The sequence below is a fragment of the Capsicum annuum genome, chromosome 10, assembly GCF_002878395.1.
Source record: "Capsicum annuum cultivar UCD-10X-F1 chromosome 10, UCD10Xv1.1, whole genome shotgun sequence".
In the NCBI taxonomy this organism is placed as follows: domain Eukaryota; kingdom Viridiplantae; phylum Streptophyta; class Magnoliopsida; order Solanales; family Solanaceae; genus Capsicum; species Capsicum annuum.
The window spans coordinates 18612078-18632449 of record NC_061120.1 but is presented as its reverse complement, the minus strand read 5'-3'; the positions used below and the strand labels follow the sequence as shown (position 1 = coordinate 18632449).

Here is a 20372-nt window from a genome sequence, read left to right as displayed (position 1 = left end):
TAGGCACCTCATTGAGACTGCTCGCACTCCTCATTCAATCCCATGTTCCGTTGCCCGTTTTTGGGGTTTCTTGTTATCAAATCTTGCTATTTAATTAATCGAATGCCTTCATCTTACTTTCAAAATCAAATTCCTTATTCAATATTGTATCCTCAGTCACCTTCATATTCTGTTCCCCTTCGTATAGTTGGGAGTACACGTTTTTTCATAACTTTAGCGCAGGGAAAGATAAATTAACCCTTCGTGCTCTCGAATGTGTCTTTCTTGGTTACTCTCGAGTGCAAAAGGGATATCGTTGCTACTCGTCTGATCTTCATCAAGACCTTATGTCTGCCGATGTCATATTCTTTGAGTCTCAACCTTACTTTACATTTTCTTCAAATCCCAATCATCCTAACATGTCTGAGGTCTTACCTATAACGACTTTTGAGGATCCTATCATTACTTCTTCATCTTCATCCATAGTGCCACCAGTCTTACCTACACTGACTTCAGAGGAATATACAATTCCTTCTACAACTCCATCTATAATGCCACAATTCCTGACTTATCATCGTCGTCCACGTACAACATCAGACTCAGATGATTTCCATCCTACACCTGACCCTACACCTACCACAAAATTGTCTCATTCACTTGCACTTCAAAAAGGTATACGGTCCACTCGCTGTACTAACCTCATTATATACCCTTTTAAGTTATCATCGTTTATCATCACCCTGTTATGCCTTATATCATCTTTGTCCTCTGTATCCATCCCTAAGTTCACAAAAGAAGCACTTTCTCATCCTGGATGGCGACAAGCTATGGTTGACGAGATGTCTGCTTTACATACGAGTGGTACTTGGGAGCTTGTTACTCCCCTTCAGGTAAATCAACTGTCCATTGTCGTTGGGTTTATGTAGTGAAAGTTGGTTCGGACGACCAAATTGATCGTCTTAAGGCTCACCTTGTTGCCAAGGGGCACACTCAGATATTTGGGCTTGATTATAGTGATACTTTCTCTCCTGTGGCTAAAATAGCATTTGTTCGTCTTTTTCTATCCATGGTTGCTGGTTGACACTGACCTCTTTTTCAGTTGGATATCAAGAATGATTTTGACCTTGAAGAGGAAGTTTATATAGAACAACCACTTGGTTTTGTTGCTTAGGTGGAGTCTAGTCTGGTCTGTCGATTGCGTTGGTCACGTTATGGTCTAAAACAATCTTCTCAAGCCTTGTTTGGAAAGTTCAATACAGTAATTCAGAAGTTTGGCATGATTCGTAGTGAAGCAGATCACTCTGTGTTTTATCAACATTTTACTCCAAATCTATGTATTTATTTGGTGGTTTACATTGGTGATATCGTTATTACGGGCAATGATCAAAATGGTATCATTAGATTGGAGCAACACCTCTTTCAACATTTGCAAACTAAAAACCTTGACAGACTGAAGTATCTTTTAGGTATTGAAGTTGCTCAGTCCAGATCAGGTATTGTTATTTCGCAACGCAAGTATGTCTTAGACATTCTCGATGAGACTAGAATGATGGGATGTAAACCTATTGACACTTCTATGGATCCGAATACTAAACTTCTGCCAAGACAGGGGGAGCCACTCAATGATCCTGGAAGATATAGGCGTCTAGTTGGTAAGTTGATACAGTGATCAAACCTAACATTTCCTGTCCTTTGAGTGTTGTAAGTCAGCTTATGGATTCTCCCTGTGATAGTCATTGGGATGCTGTTATTCGCATTGTGCGATATATTAAGTCAGCTCTAGGTAAAGGACTATTCTTCGAGGATCGAGGTCATGAGCAAATCATTGGATATATAGACGCTGATTGGGCAGGATCACCTTGTGATAGACGTTCTACTTTGGATATTGTGTTTAGTAGGAGGTAATTTGGTAGTCCTGGAAGAGTAAGAAATAGAGCGTGGTTGCTCGATTTAGAGAAGTTTGTGAAATGGAACTTGTGTGTGATAATCAAGCGGTTCTTCATATCGCATCAAGGACTAAACACATTGAGATTGATTGTCACTTTGTGAGAGAAGATAATTTCCAGAGATACTGTTCCAAAATTTGTGAAATCGAGTGATCAGCTTTCATATATTTTCACCAAGTCCCTCACTAATCCTCGTATTAATTACATTTGTAACAAGCTTGGTACATATGACTTATATGCACCAGCTTGAAGGGGGAGTTTTAGAATATGAGTAGGAATACTTACGGATGAAATTTATTTAAAAAAGAAGACGTGCAAGTTGGTCACATATGGGAAGCTATCAAGAGAAGATGTGTATCACCTATTGAACAGCATTGTAGGTAGCAAGCTAGTTATGGCCTATGCGGACAATGTTGATTTGGTTCAAAATCATGTGAATGATGCCATTACTATTAGAGATATGATGTTTAATTGGATTTGAGATGGTGACGGAGAAGAAGGTGGGTCTGTAGCTCTCTTGGCTGTTATGTGTACCATTTGAAAGAAAGAAATAGGAGACTTTTAAGAGGTGGAGTATATTTCGTATAGATGAATGGTTGTTTTAAAGTTTCTAGAGAACATCTTCTGCACCATAATGTTTTAGTTAAGCTTAGATGACTGAGTTCTAGCCGTAGAGAATCACATGTGTACGTTCTCTACTGTTTGCATATCATTTGCACATTGGGAAATTTTAGTCGCATTAATTGAACTATTCCTTTTTTTAACTGTGGTGTTCGGGTGCACACCTCGACTACTTCCAAGAATTAAATGTTATCTCCCACCAGCACTGGTACTGGGATAACTCTGGTTGCCAACACTTGGAATGATGGGAATAAACCACCCATTTTTTCTGCATCCACCGAAATTTGAACCTGATACTTTATGGTTCTCAATCCACTTCATTAACTATTAGGCGACACTCTTGGGTGCCGAATAGAACTATTTGTTAAAATTCCTTTTGAAAAGATAGAACTATTTCTTAAAAGGAAAAGATGTCTCGGAAGCCAAAGTAGTTATCTGTAAGTACAATTCATCCTTCTTATTAATTGAGAAGTCATCATGGAAAATCATGACTGCTTTGATTTGAGGATCTTGGAAAATTGTCCTTCTTGATAAAAAATGAGAAGAAATCTAACATAACTTGGTGGGACAAGGAAGGAAGGTTTCTCTTCCTAAATCAGCTTCCGTTGCTCCATTGACATCCCTAAATATGGAAAATTTGGAAATATGGAGTGTAGAATCTCCTCAAGGTGTATTCCGCACCATTATGTGCAGGCCTGATCATTTTGCAATGAGGATATGTGTACCTTAGTAGATCTGTTAGAGATAGACAATTGTTTCATGCTTAGACAGAGTTGTTGTATAAGCAATTGTCAGGGAATCCACCACAAAGATGTTGTATTGGTCTATGACTTACTCTGATCTTTCTTCATTGTAGATGGAACCCACATTCTGGAGCCTACGGGTCTTGAAGAGCATTTAAGATCAGGAATTTCTACTCCAAAATCTCTTGCAAATCCTGACACCCCTATGATCGAAGAGGGTAATGACAGTTGCAGAATATCTAATTCTGATGAAAGAAGAGGAAAGAATTATTCAAGTTTGGATGGTGAGAATTCCTGTTAAATTAAATGGGGAACATTCTGATCCCCTGTTATAAGACATATAGAGATTCACAGGGATCCTGATGGTTCTCTTGCAGGAAAAAGAACCATTGTTCTTTCTGATCTCCAAGCTCTTAGGTGTGATAGTGCGGAAGCAATAACCTATGAAATCCAGCCGTTTGGTCAAAAAGTAAGTGCTGAATTCACTGAAGGACGTCATCAAGAAGTGTCGCAGGATTTACCACAAACATCATCAAGGTTTAGTTATACTGATACTCTTTCTACTTTTTGATCATACTAGGAAGTTGGAGCTTATGCTTCTTTTGAACATCTCCTTATTGCAAGTTCGTTTTGGTTATATCTCAAGTAGAACCAAGTCTTGAATGTCTGCTTTTTCCAGGTTGGATGTTCGGGAGACTTGGGCAAGAAGTTTGACGCCGCCTGCTGATTCTAGTGGTGGAAACAAAAGACCAGCAGATAGATATGAGCTTTATTCTAGAGGTTGGTGCATCAATGGGAGCTCATTTGGGTTCCTGCATGCAAGGGACCCTGTAATTAGCCATAATAAGGATGGTGTTTTAGATGCTTCAAAGATGAAAAACAAACTCATAAATGGTGGAAGTAATATCAGACCAGTGTATTGGAATTGGTTGACCTTAACTTTAGTATTGCACATCCTTTTTCTGGTTCCTGACAAAGTAACTTCTAATGTTATAGGTTCAAAAGATACCACCGAGAAACCAGCACGAGATTGTTTCTCTGATTTGGCATCATCTGAAGTTCGATATGGAGAAAATCAAAGGTTGAATAGTGACAATGATTTGCATATGCATAAAGATGAGGATTTGTCAAACATGCCGTTTAGAGACATTCGAAGAGAGACTCTTGGATGTAAATCATACTATGCTGGTTATGGCAGCTCTTCACCACCACAAGTCAGAGATGATTCTCTTAGTAAAGATAGCTATTGTAGTGGAATGCTTCCTAGTAGCTCAGTACTTTTATCTTACAAGTATCAGAACGAAGTTACCTCTTATGCCTCAGCTTTGGATGACACAAGTTATAAAAGGACCAACCTTACGCTTGACAAACATCATTTGCCATTGTTGAATTGCTCTGTGGATAGGTGGCCTTCTTGTCTTACTTCTTCCTCTTCAAACCTAGACCCCATTGGTGATCAGAAGGTTTTAGACCGTAGCCGAGAATACTGTTATTCTAGGTCAATGTCTCTGCATAACAAGTCTTCAGCACTTCCTGCTTGTGGAACTGAATCTTTTCCTTGGACTGATTTATCTGGGGACACGGAACACTCATGTGGTTATAAGACCAAAGTGTATTTTAATGACTGGGAGACTTCTGTCCCTTTTCGGCCATCAACCTTTCTTAGTCAAATTATACCCACTCCAGCAAGTCTTTATGATCCGATTCGTGACAGCATTGAGCAAACCAGCACACCCGAGAAAGATTTGTCTGGTAATGAAAGAAAGGCAGCTGATAGAACTATAGCCCCTCAAGAAAACATGAATACATCTTCAAAAGAAGAAAAACACACGAGATCAGTTAATCCCAGAGGCCAAAAGAGGAAACAATCAAAATTAGAGAAGCTTGGACCCAGCTGTGAAATTAATACAGACTTAAGGAGAGATGGATCTGTGAACTATGAGTCGGGATTTATGAAGCATTTCCGTGCTGCTCTTGTGGAATTTGTCAAAGAATTGCTTAAGCCAACTTGGCATGAAGGTCTTTTGATGAAGGATGCATATAAGATGATTGTTAAGAAAGCAGTAGATAAGATCATTAACTCTTTGACACCTGATCAAATTCCTGATACGACTGAATCTATCAATCAGTACATCTCTGTATCTAAGCCAAAAGTAGCTAAGCTCATTGAGGTGAGTCAACCCTCTCAAACAGTACTTGCTGACTGTGGCTGAGGCTCTTTCTTCCCCGAACTTGACAATTGGTTGATTTGTGATTGCAGGGGTATGTGGAGAAATATGGTAAATCTTGAGATGAATCATCCAAAGTTTTGCTTTACATGCTGCCACTGGTCAGGAATCCATGAAACATGTCATGTGGGGCTCTTATTTTTCTACTGAAGGGCTAGAAACAAAACGTTAATTTTGTATATGGATTTCATCTCATTAGTTACGACCTTTTTTTGCTGCCTTTATGGGTTGAGAGAATTTTGTGGGAATACACTGGGTCTGTTGTTGTTTGTTATGGGTGAGAGAGTTTTGGAAGCGTCGATGTTTACTTAGTAGTAGTTTGATTCAATCTTGGTAAGGAAATATAATTTGCTGATGTCATCATCTTCATGGAGCCAACTACTAGATTACTGCTCCTGGCATACTTACCTCTGTGCTTTCCCTTGTTGGATTCTCTGGCATTTAGGACGCTTTTATATGCAATGCATGGAGGAAACTAGTAATTATCACTGAAGCTTACATCAGATGTTCAGTAGGTAGTCTCATGACCCGGCACTCACGCCCTGGCATTGTCATTGCATACTCCCGTGAATCAGAAGGTTGAGGGAGAAGGAGGGGGACACAGTTGATATCTATTAGCAGTGAATTCCCCGTAAAAATAGAGGCACCTATCAATAAAATACTTTAAAGGCTTTGGGATTTAGGTCACATTAGCTCGCAACAGGCTGCATGACTAGAGTCTAGTCTGTGTTATTTTCACTTTTCAAAGTTAGGGAACTAAAATATTTAGTAGTTAACGGAAGATGAGTGAGAGAGCAGATTGTTCCTTTTAAGAGAAACCAATATAAAGTTTTGTTACTTTAGCATAGTGTTCACTTCTTTTCAACAGGGTCACAGGAAGTATACTTGTCTTTCATCCCATCGTCGAAAATGGGGAATTTGTTTTCTTAAAAAGTTGCTCAAATCAACTTAGGTCAGCGGTTACCGGTTAGCTATTGCCTAGTGCTAGTTATACATGGAATGAAGTAGCAACTGCAGTTCATGGCAGAATTAAATATCAAGCAAGCATGTTTTTGTTCGTTTCTTCGCACCTAGCATGGAGCTTTAGAGATACTGTATATCCCCCTGATCCCCCCTCCCCCCACCCCCAACTAAAAGACATCTACCTCATCGTGATCACAAGGAGAGGTTTCGCTGTGGTGGCCGGTGGCACCAACTTTTTGCATGCATAAGGATCATCCTTTGTTTGCGGTATCTGTTAATATTTACTTATTTGCATGGGGGACTCTTGCATTTATAACAGTTGCAGTTCCTCACTGGGGGCACAGCAGTTCAGGTTTCTGCAGCTGCTTGTTCATACAATTATTAGATAGTGTGTGATGGTCAATTGTGCTGACTTTTACTTGAACGTTTCGGGTGCTTTGAAAATAAAGTATATTTTTATGTGAAAGACAACTAAATCACTAAATTTTGTTATGCACATGACCTTTTCCGGGCCATAGTAACCAACTTTAACATGTAGGATATTTAAAGTGCGCCAAATACTTCTGTATCATCAGCATGGAGATGAGACGAGAAATGCCAAGTAATTTCTTTTATTTGCCTAAGCCTTGATGGGTAGAGTTACTTGGTCTTGTTCTAGTGAGAGATAGTCATAGCCGGTGGCATAATCGTGGTATGTACAAGTTGACCCACATGCCAATGTTGTCATTAAAACAGTGCAATAATATGGACATATCCAATGCATTCCCTGGTGAGTAAACCATGTTGGGTAGAGTCTTTTTGCCTCTATAGCTATTTCATTAAGCATTGAGTTGTTAATTAAATCTGCTTAAGAACTACCAGAGTCTAATCATGTCTTGAACCAGCAGGAAATGCAACGAATTGGATGTTGAGTTAGCCAGGAGACAACGTACTATGAGATAATTGGAGCTTTTGGCTTGAAACAAAAAGAGTTCTCTTGAGCCTTTGCTTGTATAACATAGCAATGACATAGTTTGCTGTAGAACTTGTTACTGAGGATTGTGTCAATTAAATCTGCTTAAGAACTACCAGAGTCTAATCATGTCTTGAACCAGCAGGATGTGCAACGAATTGGATGTTGAGTTAGCCAGGAGACAACGCACTATGAGATAATTGTAGCTTTTGGCTTGAAACAAAAAGAGTTCTGTTGAGCCTTCGCTTGTATAACATAGCAATGACATAGTTTGCTGTAGAACTTGTTACTGAGCATTGTTTGACACAACCATATGCGAACGACACTACAAGAGACGTTTAATGTTCTTTTAGCTTGAGATCAAAGGCCAATGGTGCAATAAAAGGTTCTAGGCGTTGCATTGCAACTTCTTAGTTAGTGCTGATGTATTGCAACTTCTTAGTTGGTGATTTTGGCTAACTCATCTTCTTTGAGTTGGCTCCTGCTTTGTGGTCTGAAAAGTCCTGATGATATTTGTAATTATTGTAATTGTAGGTTTTTGTACAGTAAAAGAATGAGACCGTAACTGCAATGCAGCAGTACTCAATTTACAGAGAAATGGAAGAAAGAGAGGGAAGAAGATGAAGTCATTATCTACTATATTGATCTTTTATTGAATGATTACAAATGAGGTATATGTGTGTATATATAGGCTGAAATAATCAGTAACTAACTACCTAATTAGTTAGAGAGAGAGTTAATCACCTGATTAAGGCTCAAGTAATAACTAAACTAAGTAGTTTGTTAGTTGTGGACTTAAATAACTAAACAGTCCCTATCTCTCTTATGTATTAACACTCCCCCTCAAGCTGGAAGAAATGAAAATGTTCAGGACGCCAAGCTTGGATAAGAGCAATTCATGTTGCAATCTGCTAAGTCCCTTAGTGAAGATGTCTGCGGGCTGATGTTGTGTAGGCAAGTAGATGATTTCAATCAATCCTTGTTGTAGTTTCTCCCTGATGAAGTGACAGTCTATTTCTATATGTTTGGTTCTCTCATGATATACAGGATTAGCTGCAAGTTGAATAGCAGCCTTATTGTCACTAAATAGTTTAATAGGAAGCTTGAGTTCTGCACCTAATTCCTTTAGTAATCCCACTAGCCAGACCAGTTCTGTCGTTGTAGTTGCCAAGCTTCTGAACTCAGCTTTAGCAGAGCTTCTTGACACAATTGATTGCTTCTTAGCTTTCCATGAAATCAAGGAATTTCCCATCTTTACTGCATATCCAGTTATTGACTTCCTAGTAAGAGGGCATGCTACCTAATCTGCATCACAATATGTAGAGATGTGTTATCTGTACTACTTGATAATAATATTCCTTGTCCTGGATTTTTCTTAATGTACCTTACTATCCTTAAGGCAGTATCCATGTGAGACTTTTTAGGTTGTTGAAGGAATTGACTCAAGGTCTGTGCACTAAATGAGATACCAGGTCTTGTCATATTCAAATACAACAGTTTTCCAATGAGTTTCTGATAAGCACTTTGGTCTACAAGAGGATCTTCAATATTTTCTCTTAGTTGATCATCATATTATTTAGAAGTTAACTTGACATTCGCATCTATAGGTGTACCAGTTTGTTTAGATGCAGATAAACCAGCTTCAGAAATAAGCTCAAGTGCATATTTCCTTTGATGCATTGTAATCCCAGCTTTGGACCTTGCAAATTCAATGCCTAAGAAGTATTTCAGTTCTCCCAAGTCTTTCATCTTGAATGTTTGTTGTAAAGACTTCTTTGTTTCTTTTACAAGCTTCAAACTACTACCTGTGACCAGCATATCATCAACATAGACTAATACCATAATAGTTCCTTCCTTTGTCTTCCTTGTGAATAAAGAGTAATCATGTTGACTTTGCTTGAATTGTAGCTTTAATAGAGCTTCAGTTAACTTGTGGTTCCACTGCCTTGGAGCCTGTTTTAGGCTATATAAGGATTTTTTCAGTTTACATACTTTCTTCTCCCCCTGACGGAAAAATCCTTGAGGAAGGGACATGTATATCTCATCATGGAGGTCACCTTATAAAAAGGCATTGTACACATTCATTTGATGGATATGCCAACGTCTAGAAACAGCAAGAAACAACAAGAGCTAAAATGGTCCTTACAGTGACCATTTTGACCACCGGTGAAAATGTTTCCTTATAGTCTATCCCTTCCCTTTGACTATAACCTTTGGCTAGGGGTGTTCATGGGTCGGTTATTGGTCAAAACCATAACAAAAAATTTCTAAAACCAAACCAAACCAAACCAAATAAAAAAATAACCATCGGTTTGGTTCTTGTCAGTTTAGTTCGGTTTGGTTCGTTTTTTTTGGTTTATGATAAAAGTTGAAAATTTAAAAAACAAATCCAATCTAACATATGTGATGTCAACCGAGTGTTGTATATCAACCTTGAAACTATGATGTCAACTGAGTGTTATACTTCGGCAAAGCCATGACAACACCATATCAACACTTCTAAGAAAATATTAAAAAACAATATTTAACAGAATGATATTATAAACCTCCCAAAAGGTGAACACATAAACTTCTTGCTCAACAAGGTTCAAAAAGATAGTTAAAATTAGTGATTGTCTATAGTCTAATGAATCTCAGCTGTAAAATTCAATATACAAGAAGATATTATTTTCACAATTAGTATCATTTGTTATTCAAAATGAGAAATTCATTTAGAATCTCATAAGGTACTGTCAATTGGATGAAGACATATGACTGAATGTGTTATGACTAAAGTTAAATCATGATTAAAATATAAAATGTAACAAATATTTAGATTGTATTTATGAATAATATATAAATAATTATAATATATATGTATATATATCGGTTCGGTTTGGTTATTTTGTCCGTTATTTTAGAGTAAAACCAAACCAAACCATTTGTATCAGTTATTTAAAATTCAAAATCAAACCAAATCAAACCTAACCAAATATCGGTTTTTTTAATTGGTTTGGTTTGGATCGCGGTTCGGTTTGGTTAAAAACCAAACCATGAACACCCCTACCTTTGGCTACTAACCTTGCCTTAAACCTTTCTACTTCACCTGTAGATTTGTACTTAATTTTGTAAATCCATCTACATCCAATAGTAGTTTTTCCTGTCGGTAATTCTGATAATTCCCAGGTTTTGTTGCTTTCCAACGCTTGTATTTCGGCTTGCATTGCGTCTATCCACCTAGGATCTTTAATGGCTTCTGCATATGTTGTTGCTTCAACTAGAATAGATGTAGCAGCAATAAAGTTTTGATAGTGATTAGAGAGATGAGCATATGACATGTAGTCAAAAATAGGATATTTAACATCCTTGTTGATGTTAAGAGACACAAAATCCTTCCACCATCCTCGCAGATGAGATTCTCTTACAGATCTTCTAGTAGGCATCACAGCAGGATTAAGCACTTGTATAGTAGGAGTCGAAGTAGCACTCTCAGTTTGCATTTGAGGCGATGTTGCATTATCAGATGGTGATATATGATATGTAGGCTCATTAATAGTTGGATAACTTGGAGACCAGTTTGCTATGTCAAGTAGAAAATCTGAATTGGCAAATATATCTACAAAGGGAGCTTTAGACAGTTGAGTCTAAGCTTAAGCTTGAGAGAAAGAAAACAAAACTTCTTTAAAAATAACATCTCTACTGACAAAAAAGGACTTACTTAACAGATCATACAGTATGTAGCCTTTATGAATTTTTGAATATCCCATATGAATAGATATCTTTGATCTAGGAGCTAGTTTATCAGATTTTGTTATATTTTTTGCAAAACATAGACATCCTAGCACTCTTAAATGCAGGATATGAGGAGGTCTACCATATAATCTTTCATAGGGAGATTGATCATTAATGACTTTGCTATGCATCCTATTAATCAAATATACTGCAGCTAACACACAATGACCCCAAAAATGTGGAGGTATATGACCTTGAAACATCAAGGCTCTAGTTACCTCTAAAACATGTCTATGTTTCCTCAGCTATACCATTTTGTTGAGGGGTATATGGACATGATCTTTGATGAATTATTCCTAATTCTTTAAAGAACTTATCGCATACAAAATTTACAAATTCTGTACCATTGTCTAATCTCAGAGTTTTTACTGATTTGCCAAACTGAGTCATAACATATTTCACAAAGTATTGAAGAGATATACACACATCTGATTTAAATTTCAATAAGAACAACCACGTCATTCTAGTAAAATCACCAACGATAGTGAGAAAGTATTTATTACCATCAAATGTAGGAGTTTTATAAGGTCCCCATACATCAAGATGCAGTAATTCAAAGCTAGCACTAGTTTTGATTCTACTTAAAGGAAAGGGCATTCTTGTTTGTTTAGCACAAGGACATATAGTACATTCATCAACTATTTTGGTACTTGCAGAACTACTTGTAGATAACAATCTATCTAAGACTTTAGAAGACATATGATCAATCCTTTTATGCCATAGACTTATATCTGCATCTTTCATAGTTTTATGCTTATCAGAAATTCCTGTAGCTGTACAAGACACATTCAGTAACTCATTCTTAGTCAGTTTATTGAGTAGCAGGTATAATTCGCCATCTTCTTTACCAATCTCCCTCACCTTCCCAGTGTAGAGTTCCTGGAAAACACAAAAGTGAGGGAAAAATGTGACTAAGCACCCTAACTCTTTAGTCACTTTGCTTACAGACAGGAGATTATATTTAAATTTAGGAACATGAAACACATTAGTAATAAGACTTCAAGGTGAAATGAGAGAAGATCCAATATGAGATACAGTAGTTAGATCTCCAGTAGGTAAATAAACTTGTTTAGGATACTCGGGCTTGGCAATAGAATCTTGTGTAAGCATGCCAATCTGTGATGCCATATGGTTTGTTGCACCTGTATCAATTATCCAAATATCACTATTTGCAGACACAAATAAAGCTTTACCTGTTATAGTAGCTGCATTAGCATGATCTGCATTGGTGGTGTTGGTTGCAACATAGTTTTGATTCAGCAGTTGTAGAATTTGTTCATATTGTCCCTTAGTAAATGTACAATTCTGCAGTTGGCTAGCACATTCCTCAACATCTTTACCCTAAGCCTATAGTGGTACATTGGTATTAAGACCATAGTTGAGCCTTCCTTGTGCATGATCAGTACCTCCACCATAACCCTTCTTTTTTGACTTGAAACCAGATGGATACCATACCAATTTATAGCACTGGTCTTTTGAATGCCCCTTACAGTTACCGAATTCACAGATGACATTAAAATTCTTCTTGAACTTATTTGTATTGCCAACTTGATAACCAGAACCACCATAACCTGAGTTGTTTCCTACATTCCGATTTCTACCATTGTTACCACCAGTAGTTCTTGAGTACATAACCATAGGGTCTATTCCATTTGACATCATTGTGTTCATGCCAAGATTACCACTGCTAGAGGCCACTGATTTCTGACATTCATCACTAACTATCATAGCATAGGCTTGATTGACACTAGGAACTGGATCCATAAGTAATATTTGACTTCTTGCCTGATTGTAGTTTTCATTTAATCCCATCAGAAATTGGTATAACTTTTGTCTATTCAAGTGAGCCACAAACCCCCTTGATCCATCACAATTACAGCCAGGAGAGGGAACCAATGCCTCAAACTCATCCCACAATGATTTAAGTCTAGTGTAATACACAGGCACAGTAGAAGTACCCTGCTGCAGAGTCACAATTTCCTTATGTAGACTAAAGGTCCTTGATCCATCTACTCTATCAAATCTTTCTCTCAAGTCCTCCCAAACATTATAGGCAGACGAAGCAAAAGCAACCCCTCCAAGAAGACTTTTAGAGACACAGTTTAACAGCCAAGAGAGTACAATTGCATTAACTCTCTCCCATTGACCCCATAGCTCTTCATTAACACTTTCTTTTGTACAAGCACCATCAACTAAACCAATTTTATTCCTACCAAGTAAAGCTAAACGTATAGATCGACTCAATAAGGCATAATTTTCAGTCCCAAGTAACTGAAATGAGATCAAATTCACACCACTAATATCAGTAGGACTTAAGAACAAGGGATGATTATAATCAATACCTTGACTCGAATTCATCTGAGGATTGGAATTGTTAGAATTCCCTCCATTGGTTGATGTTGATCCATTTGCATAACCACGGGAGTTTAATTCATGCAGAAGATCTGCATTGGCATGTTCATTTCCAGTCCCCATTTGGGCAAATTCTTGAATGAACTGGACAGTAATTTCAACAAACAGTTCTCAATCTTCAGAACAAACAGTTCTTAATCTTCAGAACAGAATTGTTCTTTGATCTTGAAACCAAGAACTCTTTTGTGGAAGCTTTCTTTGTATTCTTTCTAAGAAGAACGATGATCGAGTTCAACACATGAAAGCTTGATCTACTCAGACTCCGATCGTTGCTTTGATACCATGTAGGTTTTTTTACCGTAAAAGAATGAAACAGTAACTGCAATGCAGCAGTACTCAATTTACAGAGAAATGGAAGAAACAGAGGGAAGAAGATGAAGTCATTATCTACTATATTGATCTTTTATTGAATGATTACGAATGAGGTATATGTGTGTATATATAGGCTGAAATAATTAGTAACTAACTACCTAATTAGTTAGAGAGAGAGTTAATCACCTGATTAAGGCTCAAGTAATAACTAAACTAAGTAGTTTCTTAGTTGTGGACTTAAATGACTAAACAGTCCCTATCTCTCTTATGTATTAACAGTAATTATGCACATAAGGTCTTACAAACGCTGTTAAGGTCAAAGATCTAATGAATGATAGCAAATGCTAAAGCACAGTTATTGTTTTGTTGCTCATTCTATGCTTCTCTAAGTTTTAATATGTGGAATTGCAGAAGAATGGAATCTCCATCTAGATGCTTGGATTGGATAGATTTCCCTAGAAGCATGTATTTCAGGAAGCAGTAGATCCTAATGCCGCAATATGCTCGCAGGAGCAATTGAGACTTATGGGGCAGCATATTTTGAAGGGATTGCTGGAGATGGACAGAGTAACTTAGCTACATAAGAAGGTAATGTGTGAGGATCCTATCTTATGAAAAGAGTCAATTTCATAGAATTCAGGGGTTATGTGCATATACTTCGGAACAGTAAGGCCACACTCCTGCTTTGGATGGATAGCGAATTCATAGAGATATATTCAGCAGATGCTTATCAGTAGTAATGACTGTTGATTCCTAAACCTTTATTTCTGCATATTGCATATATGAGTGCTTTTATCTTACTTTTTGGTCCATATTGGGTCATTCTGAAAACAGTTGACGCAGCCTTAACAAGCCGGACGGGCATAATGATCTGGAAACAAGCTAAAACCTTACCATATAGAAAACAGTCTCTGCCAGAGGCAGAGCTAGGATTTTGTTTGTCGGTTCTGGTCCACAATTTTTTTGGCTTATTGGGTTCTAGAAAGATTATTCGTACATGTTGAACAAAATTTTAAATACAAAATATAAAGAAGTAGGTGGCCAGTTGGAAGGAGAAAACCTGAGGTGCTGGATGAGAATGTAAGATTCGAATTTTGGCTTTTTAATGTATCTAAATGATCTATAGATCTCAATGGACTTAGTCTGAGCACTCTGCACGGCTAAAGTGTCATAGTACACGGAAAGGTACCAAGTGGTTCGATGAAGTTGGGATGAGCACCATGAGGTCTCCGGTTCAATTCTCAGCAGAGACAAACACTAGGTGTTTCCTTCCCATCTGTTCTAGCCTTGGTGGACAGAGTTATCTGGTACCTGTTGCTGGTGGGAGGTGGCAGGTATCTCGTGGATTTAGTGAGGCGCCCGCAAACCGGCCTAGACACCACGGTTATAAAAAAAAATGATCTATAGATCTCAATGGACTTAGTCTGAGTACTCCGCACGGTTAAAGCGTCACAGTACACGGAAAGGTACCATGTAATAGAGGCTATCATTGTCTGCCAGCTATGGTGCTTGGACTCGGAAAATTTTTTGTGACACTCATATTGGATCCTTAGAAAATGTACTACTTTTTGAGAATCCAATATAGACATTTTTGAAGAGTGTGAGCAAACATCGTTTGGCAGTGTATGGCCAGTTTATTGCTTATTGAACTGCAATCTAATTTGTGCAACTTTATTTCCTATTATATGTGTTTTAAAGTTTGCCAATATCTACCCAAAAATGTATAGCATTTGTTAGTATAGTAGGAACAAGAAGCAACTAATTTCCTATGCAAAGTAGAATGAGAAAGGAGCTAATCTATATTAAAGATCAATGAAGTCCGCATCCATATAGTCCACATCCAACGTTAATCTTGTACGAGTCTATTTTCTACACGTGGAACTGAAAGGTGTTTTTTCAGAAGCAACTAAAGCTTTCCTGCATATGTGATGGTCCTAGGTATGTAGGTTCGTTACTTCTCATTCCTAACATTGGAAATATTTTTTTGTAGTTTCTCGTTTGGAGTCCAGTACCTGTTTTGGGGCTCGTGGCCGGTATTAAATGTTAAATCGGAAAGTTCCACTTTGGGGATAAAACCTCCTTGTCAAAGCTGATTTCTTTTCTATTTGAAATCTTTAATCAAGGATGGTGAGTACTTGTTAGCTTGATAGATATGAGAAAGGTTTTAATTTCTTCACAGTACTACTTCAATTGACTTTGATTTTACTAATGATTAAATCGTGAAGTTTGGATTCAAGACGAACTTGATAACGAGAGTCCGTGTTTAAAAATTCTTTGATAGTGCCAAGATTATGCATGTTTACATCACGATTGATCTTTGCTATTAAAGAAATCTTCGAACAATTTGGATTAAAAATGTTGTGTTGGATTTTTTCTTAAAAGTTTCCACCAAAACTAAATGAAACAAGAAAATAATTTTCTTGTCAATGCTACTTTCTCTTTTGGCTTGTGTTACTCACTTTCAATAAAATATTTTTCTCGGACTTTCTTTGGGATTCTTTTATTATCATTTATTAATACATAAATATATTTTGTAACTTGGCTTTGATTTGTATCTACCTCCAACTTTGGATGCGCACTAGTAGATATTTAAATTTGTAAAAAGTTGAACAAGTGGACACATGCGTCCTATGTGGTGTTCTACACGGCCAATTTGTGTCCTACTTGTATTCTGCCACATAGAACACATGTATCTCATTGTTCAATTTTATATAAATTTAAATGCTTATTTATACATATTCAAAGTGGGTCATAAATATTAGCTGAGACCACTTTAAAGAACATGCTTATGTACAGTTTATTGGAAGAGTAGGCAGTCAATTTCATTCTCCTGATTACGTAAAGGACATAAAAGATCAGTAGATATGCCTCATCTAGCAATCCAATCATTTGTACCAAACCTCATCATAATAGACAGCTTAAGCATAAATATTCACCTTGGACAGCTAGAGAGGAGAAAAAAGATAAGGACAAAAAAGAGAAGATTGGGATATCATTACTTTTGTGTAAATAATAAGAGGTGACGTGTTAATAACTCGATCAATTCTGAGTATATATTCTATTACCTTCATTGATAATAGCCAAAAATCTCGGGCATATGTTATTCTTATGACTTCGTGAATAACACTAGCTTTGAACAACAACCTCATTCATTCTAACAAGTACTTATTGCCCAATTTTCTTTAGATCTAGTCTAAGATCCGTATATAAGATTGTTTTAGCTTATCTCCTTCTAAAGTGGTCCTTCCCATGCTAGGAGTCTTTTTAAACTCTTGAACTAGAGAGGTCTCTTTTCAAGCGGATGAGTAGAAATTGAGTTATAAAAGAAATCTCACACGGAGATCAGTGTACCAATAGATTTATACCAACCCATTGATGGTAATTATGAATAAAAGAATTCTAGATTCAATATATTTTTATCAGATAATGTCGACATACTTTTCAAGAGGATGAGTAGAAATCGAGTTATAAAAGAAATCTCACACGAAGATCAGTGTACCCATAGATTTATACCAACCCATTGATGGTAATTATGAATAAAAGAATTTTAGATTCAATACTTTTATCATTGTGAGATTAAATCAATCACATATTAAGTATCAACAATATTCCTAACATATCTGCAATTTGAAATGTTTCTAGCAAGATCTATAGAACTATGATTTTGATTTGTAGTTGATAATTAGATCTATCAGGATTTCTCTTCGATACTTATACAAGTCACATCCTGATGTATTTTTGGATATTTATGTTTAATATTTTATCTGTGGACTGTAAATTAGTATTGGTAAAATGAATTTAAAAAAATCTAAGTATCTGCTTAGTTAAAAACGGGTTTCGGATTAAATATGGATCATATCCATATTATCCAACTTAGAAAATGTAAACCAAATACCAGTAGGTCAAAAATTGGCTTTAGCTCTGAGTCATTTTCACTCTTTCAATAAAAGCAGAACAAAGCAGTTTTTACATTTGTAATAGAAAACACACATTGCGCTTTTCTTTCCTCCCAAATGACATTATTTTCTCCGATTGATAGGACCCTCCGCTAACATCCACTTGGACAAAACAGCTTTTAAGGTCTCATCATTTTGGTGGATCATTGAGCCTGATAATTTTTTTGCTGATAAAAAATTATTATTGCAGTTATAAAATATGTATATTTTAATACGAACTTCAACATTAAGTTCAAGAACTATTTCAAGAACTAAAATGAAGTTCCAACAACTTCAAACACAAGTTCAAATGAATAATCAAATGAACTATCAAAATGAAGTGTTTATCGACTTTAAGAAGTAAAGATGAAGCAGAAAATGTAATAAAGTCCATCGATTTCACGATATATCCTTAAGGAATTTATTCTCCTCAAGTACTCGAGGTTATGAAATCTTTTCTTGTAGGATAAAATGATCTCTTTAAGAAAATAGCGGTACCTCAAATATTTTGAAACTTCGAACTCTTGATGATCACACAAGAGTTTTTAGAAGAGGAAGAAGATTGTTTTTCCAACTTAAAATCTTTTCTTTACCTGAGGTAAAATTCATGTATTTATAGTCATCAAGGTGTTACTTCCTGAAGAGAAGCAATGGTTCAAAAAAGGTGCACCTCTTTATAAAGGTGCAATTCTTCGGAAAAAGTGTAACTCTTCGAAAAAGTCACAACCCATTAGAAAGGTTATAATCATCCAAAGTGAAAAGGTTCCTATTCAAATTGCATCATTTCTCTTGGTGTCTTTTTTAAAAAAACAGCTAGTCATTTTTTCATTCACACCTCTTACAAATGGGGAATGACTATATTATTAAAAAAAGAATATAACGACAAGTGTGTGATCAACAAGGAAAGACTGATTGCATCGGGATAAATATTTTTTCCTTTGAACTTTTCGTAGTGAACATGCATCGGATGCACTCGATTAACGGTAGATGTGATATCTTTGAACCGTCAAACTGTAATGTACACCTAGACTACACAAGTTACAGAACCAACCATTAACCATTTATGATTCTCACGGTTTTGTTCGTTTCAGCCATGAACACGTCCTGATTTCATGAGAGCGTAGAGAATAGGCTTTTACTTACATTCTCCTTGAAGTGATTTCCACTTTGTCCTCACATAGGTGATTTCTAAACGTTAATTATATAGATCAAACTATTTGGTCAAACCTGTCAAACTTAGAAACCATTAAAAAGCTTCAAACCATAAGTCTTATCCTTATTCTATGAACATTGTCTTCATCATGAAATGGGTTGAGTATCTTGACAATGTTGAACCGCCAGTCACAATTTTGTTTGATCTTCTTGAACCTAACTCTTGGGATCTCCAGTCTATTAGATAGAGTTACCATCATGCTGACTTGTCCTAGGCCTTAAACCCATTCTCTTTGATGGTCTCTCAACTCACTCTCTAGATATGCCTTTTGTAAGTGGATTCGACACATTATCTTTTGACTTCACATAGTCAACAATGATAATTCCACTAAAGTGTAGTTCTCTAACGTTATTATATCTTCGTTTTATATGACGAGATTTACCATCGTACATCATGCTTCTGCCGTACCATCACCGTATGACTATCACAGTATATACATATTGGTGCTAAAGATTTGGGTCAATAAGGAATATCTTTTAAGGAATTTCAAAGCCATTCAGCTTCTTCATAGGTTTTATCTAACGCGATAAATTCAGATTCTATTATAGAGCGGGCAATACATGTCTGTCTGGATGATTTCCAAGAGATTGCTCTTCCACCTAAAGTAAATACATATCCACTTGTGAATTTTACTTCATTCGATTTGGTTATCCAATTTTGCATAACTATACCCTTTAGTTACCATTGAATATTTATTATAATGCAAAACATAGTCTTGAATATATTTTAGATATCCCAAAACTCTTTTCATTGTCATCCAATAAGTTTGATTGGGATTACTTGTGTACCAACTCAATTTACTAATAGTGATACAAGTCAAATGACCGCCTTAGCTTTCGATGGCATTATTCAAAGTTACTACGTGAAGAATCAAGCTTTGATCACATGGAGGGCCCGGGGTCATACTTGAAGGGGTCGTCTTGAGCATGCCATTAAACAAACCCGAGTGTGGATGATTGCTTGGAGCCTTGAAGACTTGAGGACTCTCGGGTTTAGGCCATACTTAGTGGTTCACGGTTTTGGTTCCCTTTATTCAGGGCATTTTAGTCATTTAGACTTGTCTAAATCACACTCCATGGTCACCCCACCTCATTAAGGGCATTGGAATCATTTTTTCCTTCTTGTGTAATATACTATTTATAGTCTTTTTAGGTCTTTTTTCTTTAGTTTTTTAATGATGAAAATATAAGACGTTGAAAATCCTGTCTCATGAGAGTAGACCACCTTAGTGTAGTTCTTAGTTAGGGCTTGTATTAGCCATTGTAGTTTAGGGCTTAGAAAAGTCAATATTGTTCTT

The 20372-nt window shown here is 36.6% G+C and overlaps 1 protein-coding gene across 4 annotated transcripts in view; it reads left to right on the top strand.

Moving 5' to 3' along the window:
* Nucleotides 1–16169, top strand: part of LOC107845399 (protein FRIGIDA-ESSENTIAL 1) — a 31166-nt gene extending 14997 nt beyond the window's left edge. The window contains exons 2-7 of one of the 4 annotated variants that reach the window (XR_007046147.1): nt 3403–3573; nt 3667–3826; nt 3969–5460; nt 5550–5568; nt 14339–14515; nt 15918–16169. Coding sequence is in view for 2 of the 4 variants with exons in the window: in XM_047398540.1 (XP_047254496.1) it covers nt 3403–3573; nt 3667–3826; nt 3969–5460; nt 5550–5568; nt 14339–14376 (1880 nt within the window). In the remaining 2 variants the exon portion in view is untranslated. Of the gene's footprint in view, nt 1–3402; nt 3574–3666; nt 3827–3968; nt 5461–5549; nt 5644–14338; nt 14692–15917 lie in introns of those variants that run through there. The other 3 variants (XM_016689696.2, XR_007046148.1, XM_047398540.1) reach the window with 3 other exon arrangements.
* The last annotated feature ends 4203 nt before the right edge of the window (nt 16170–20372 follow it).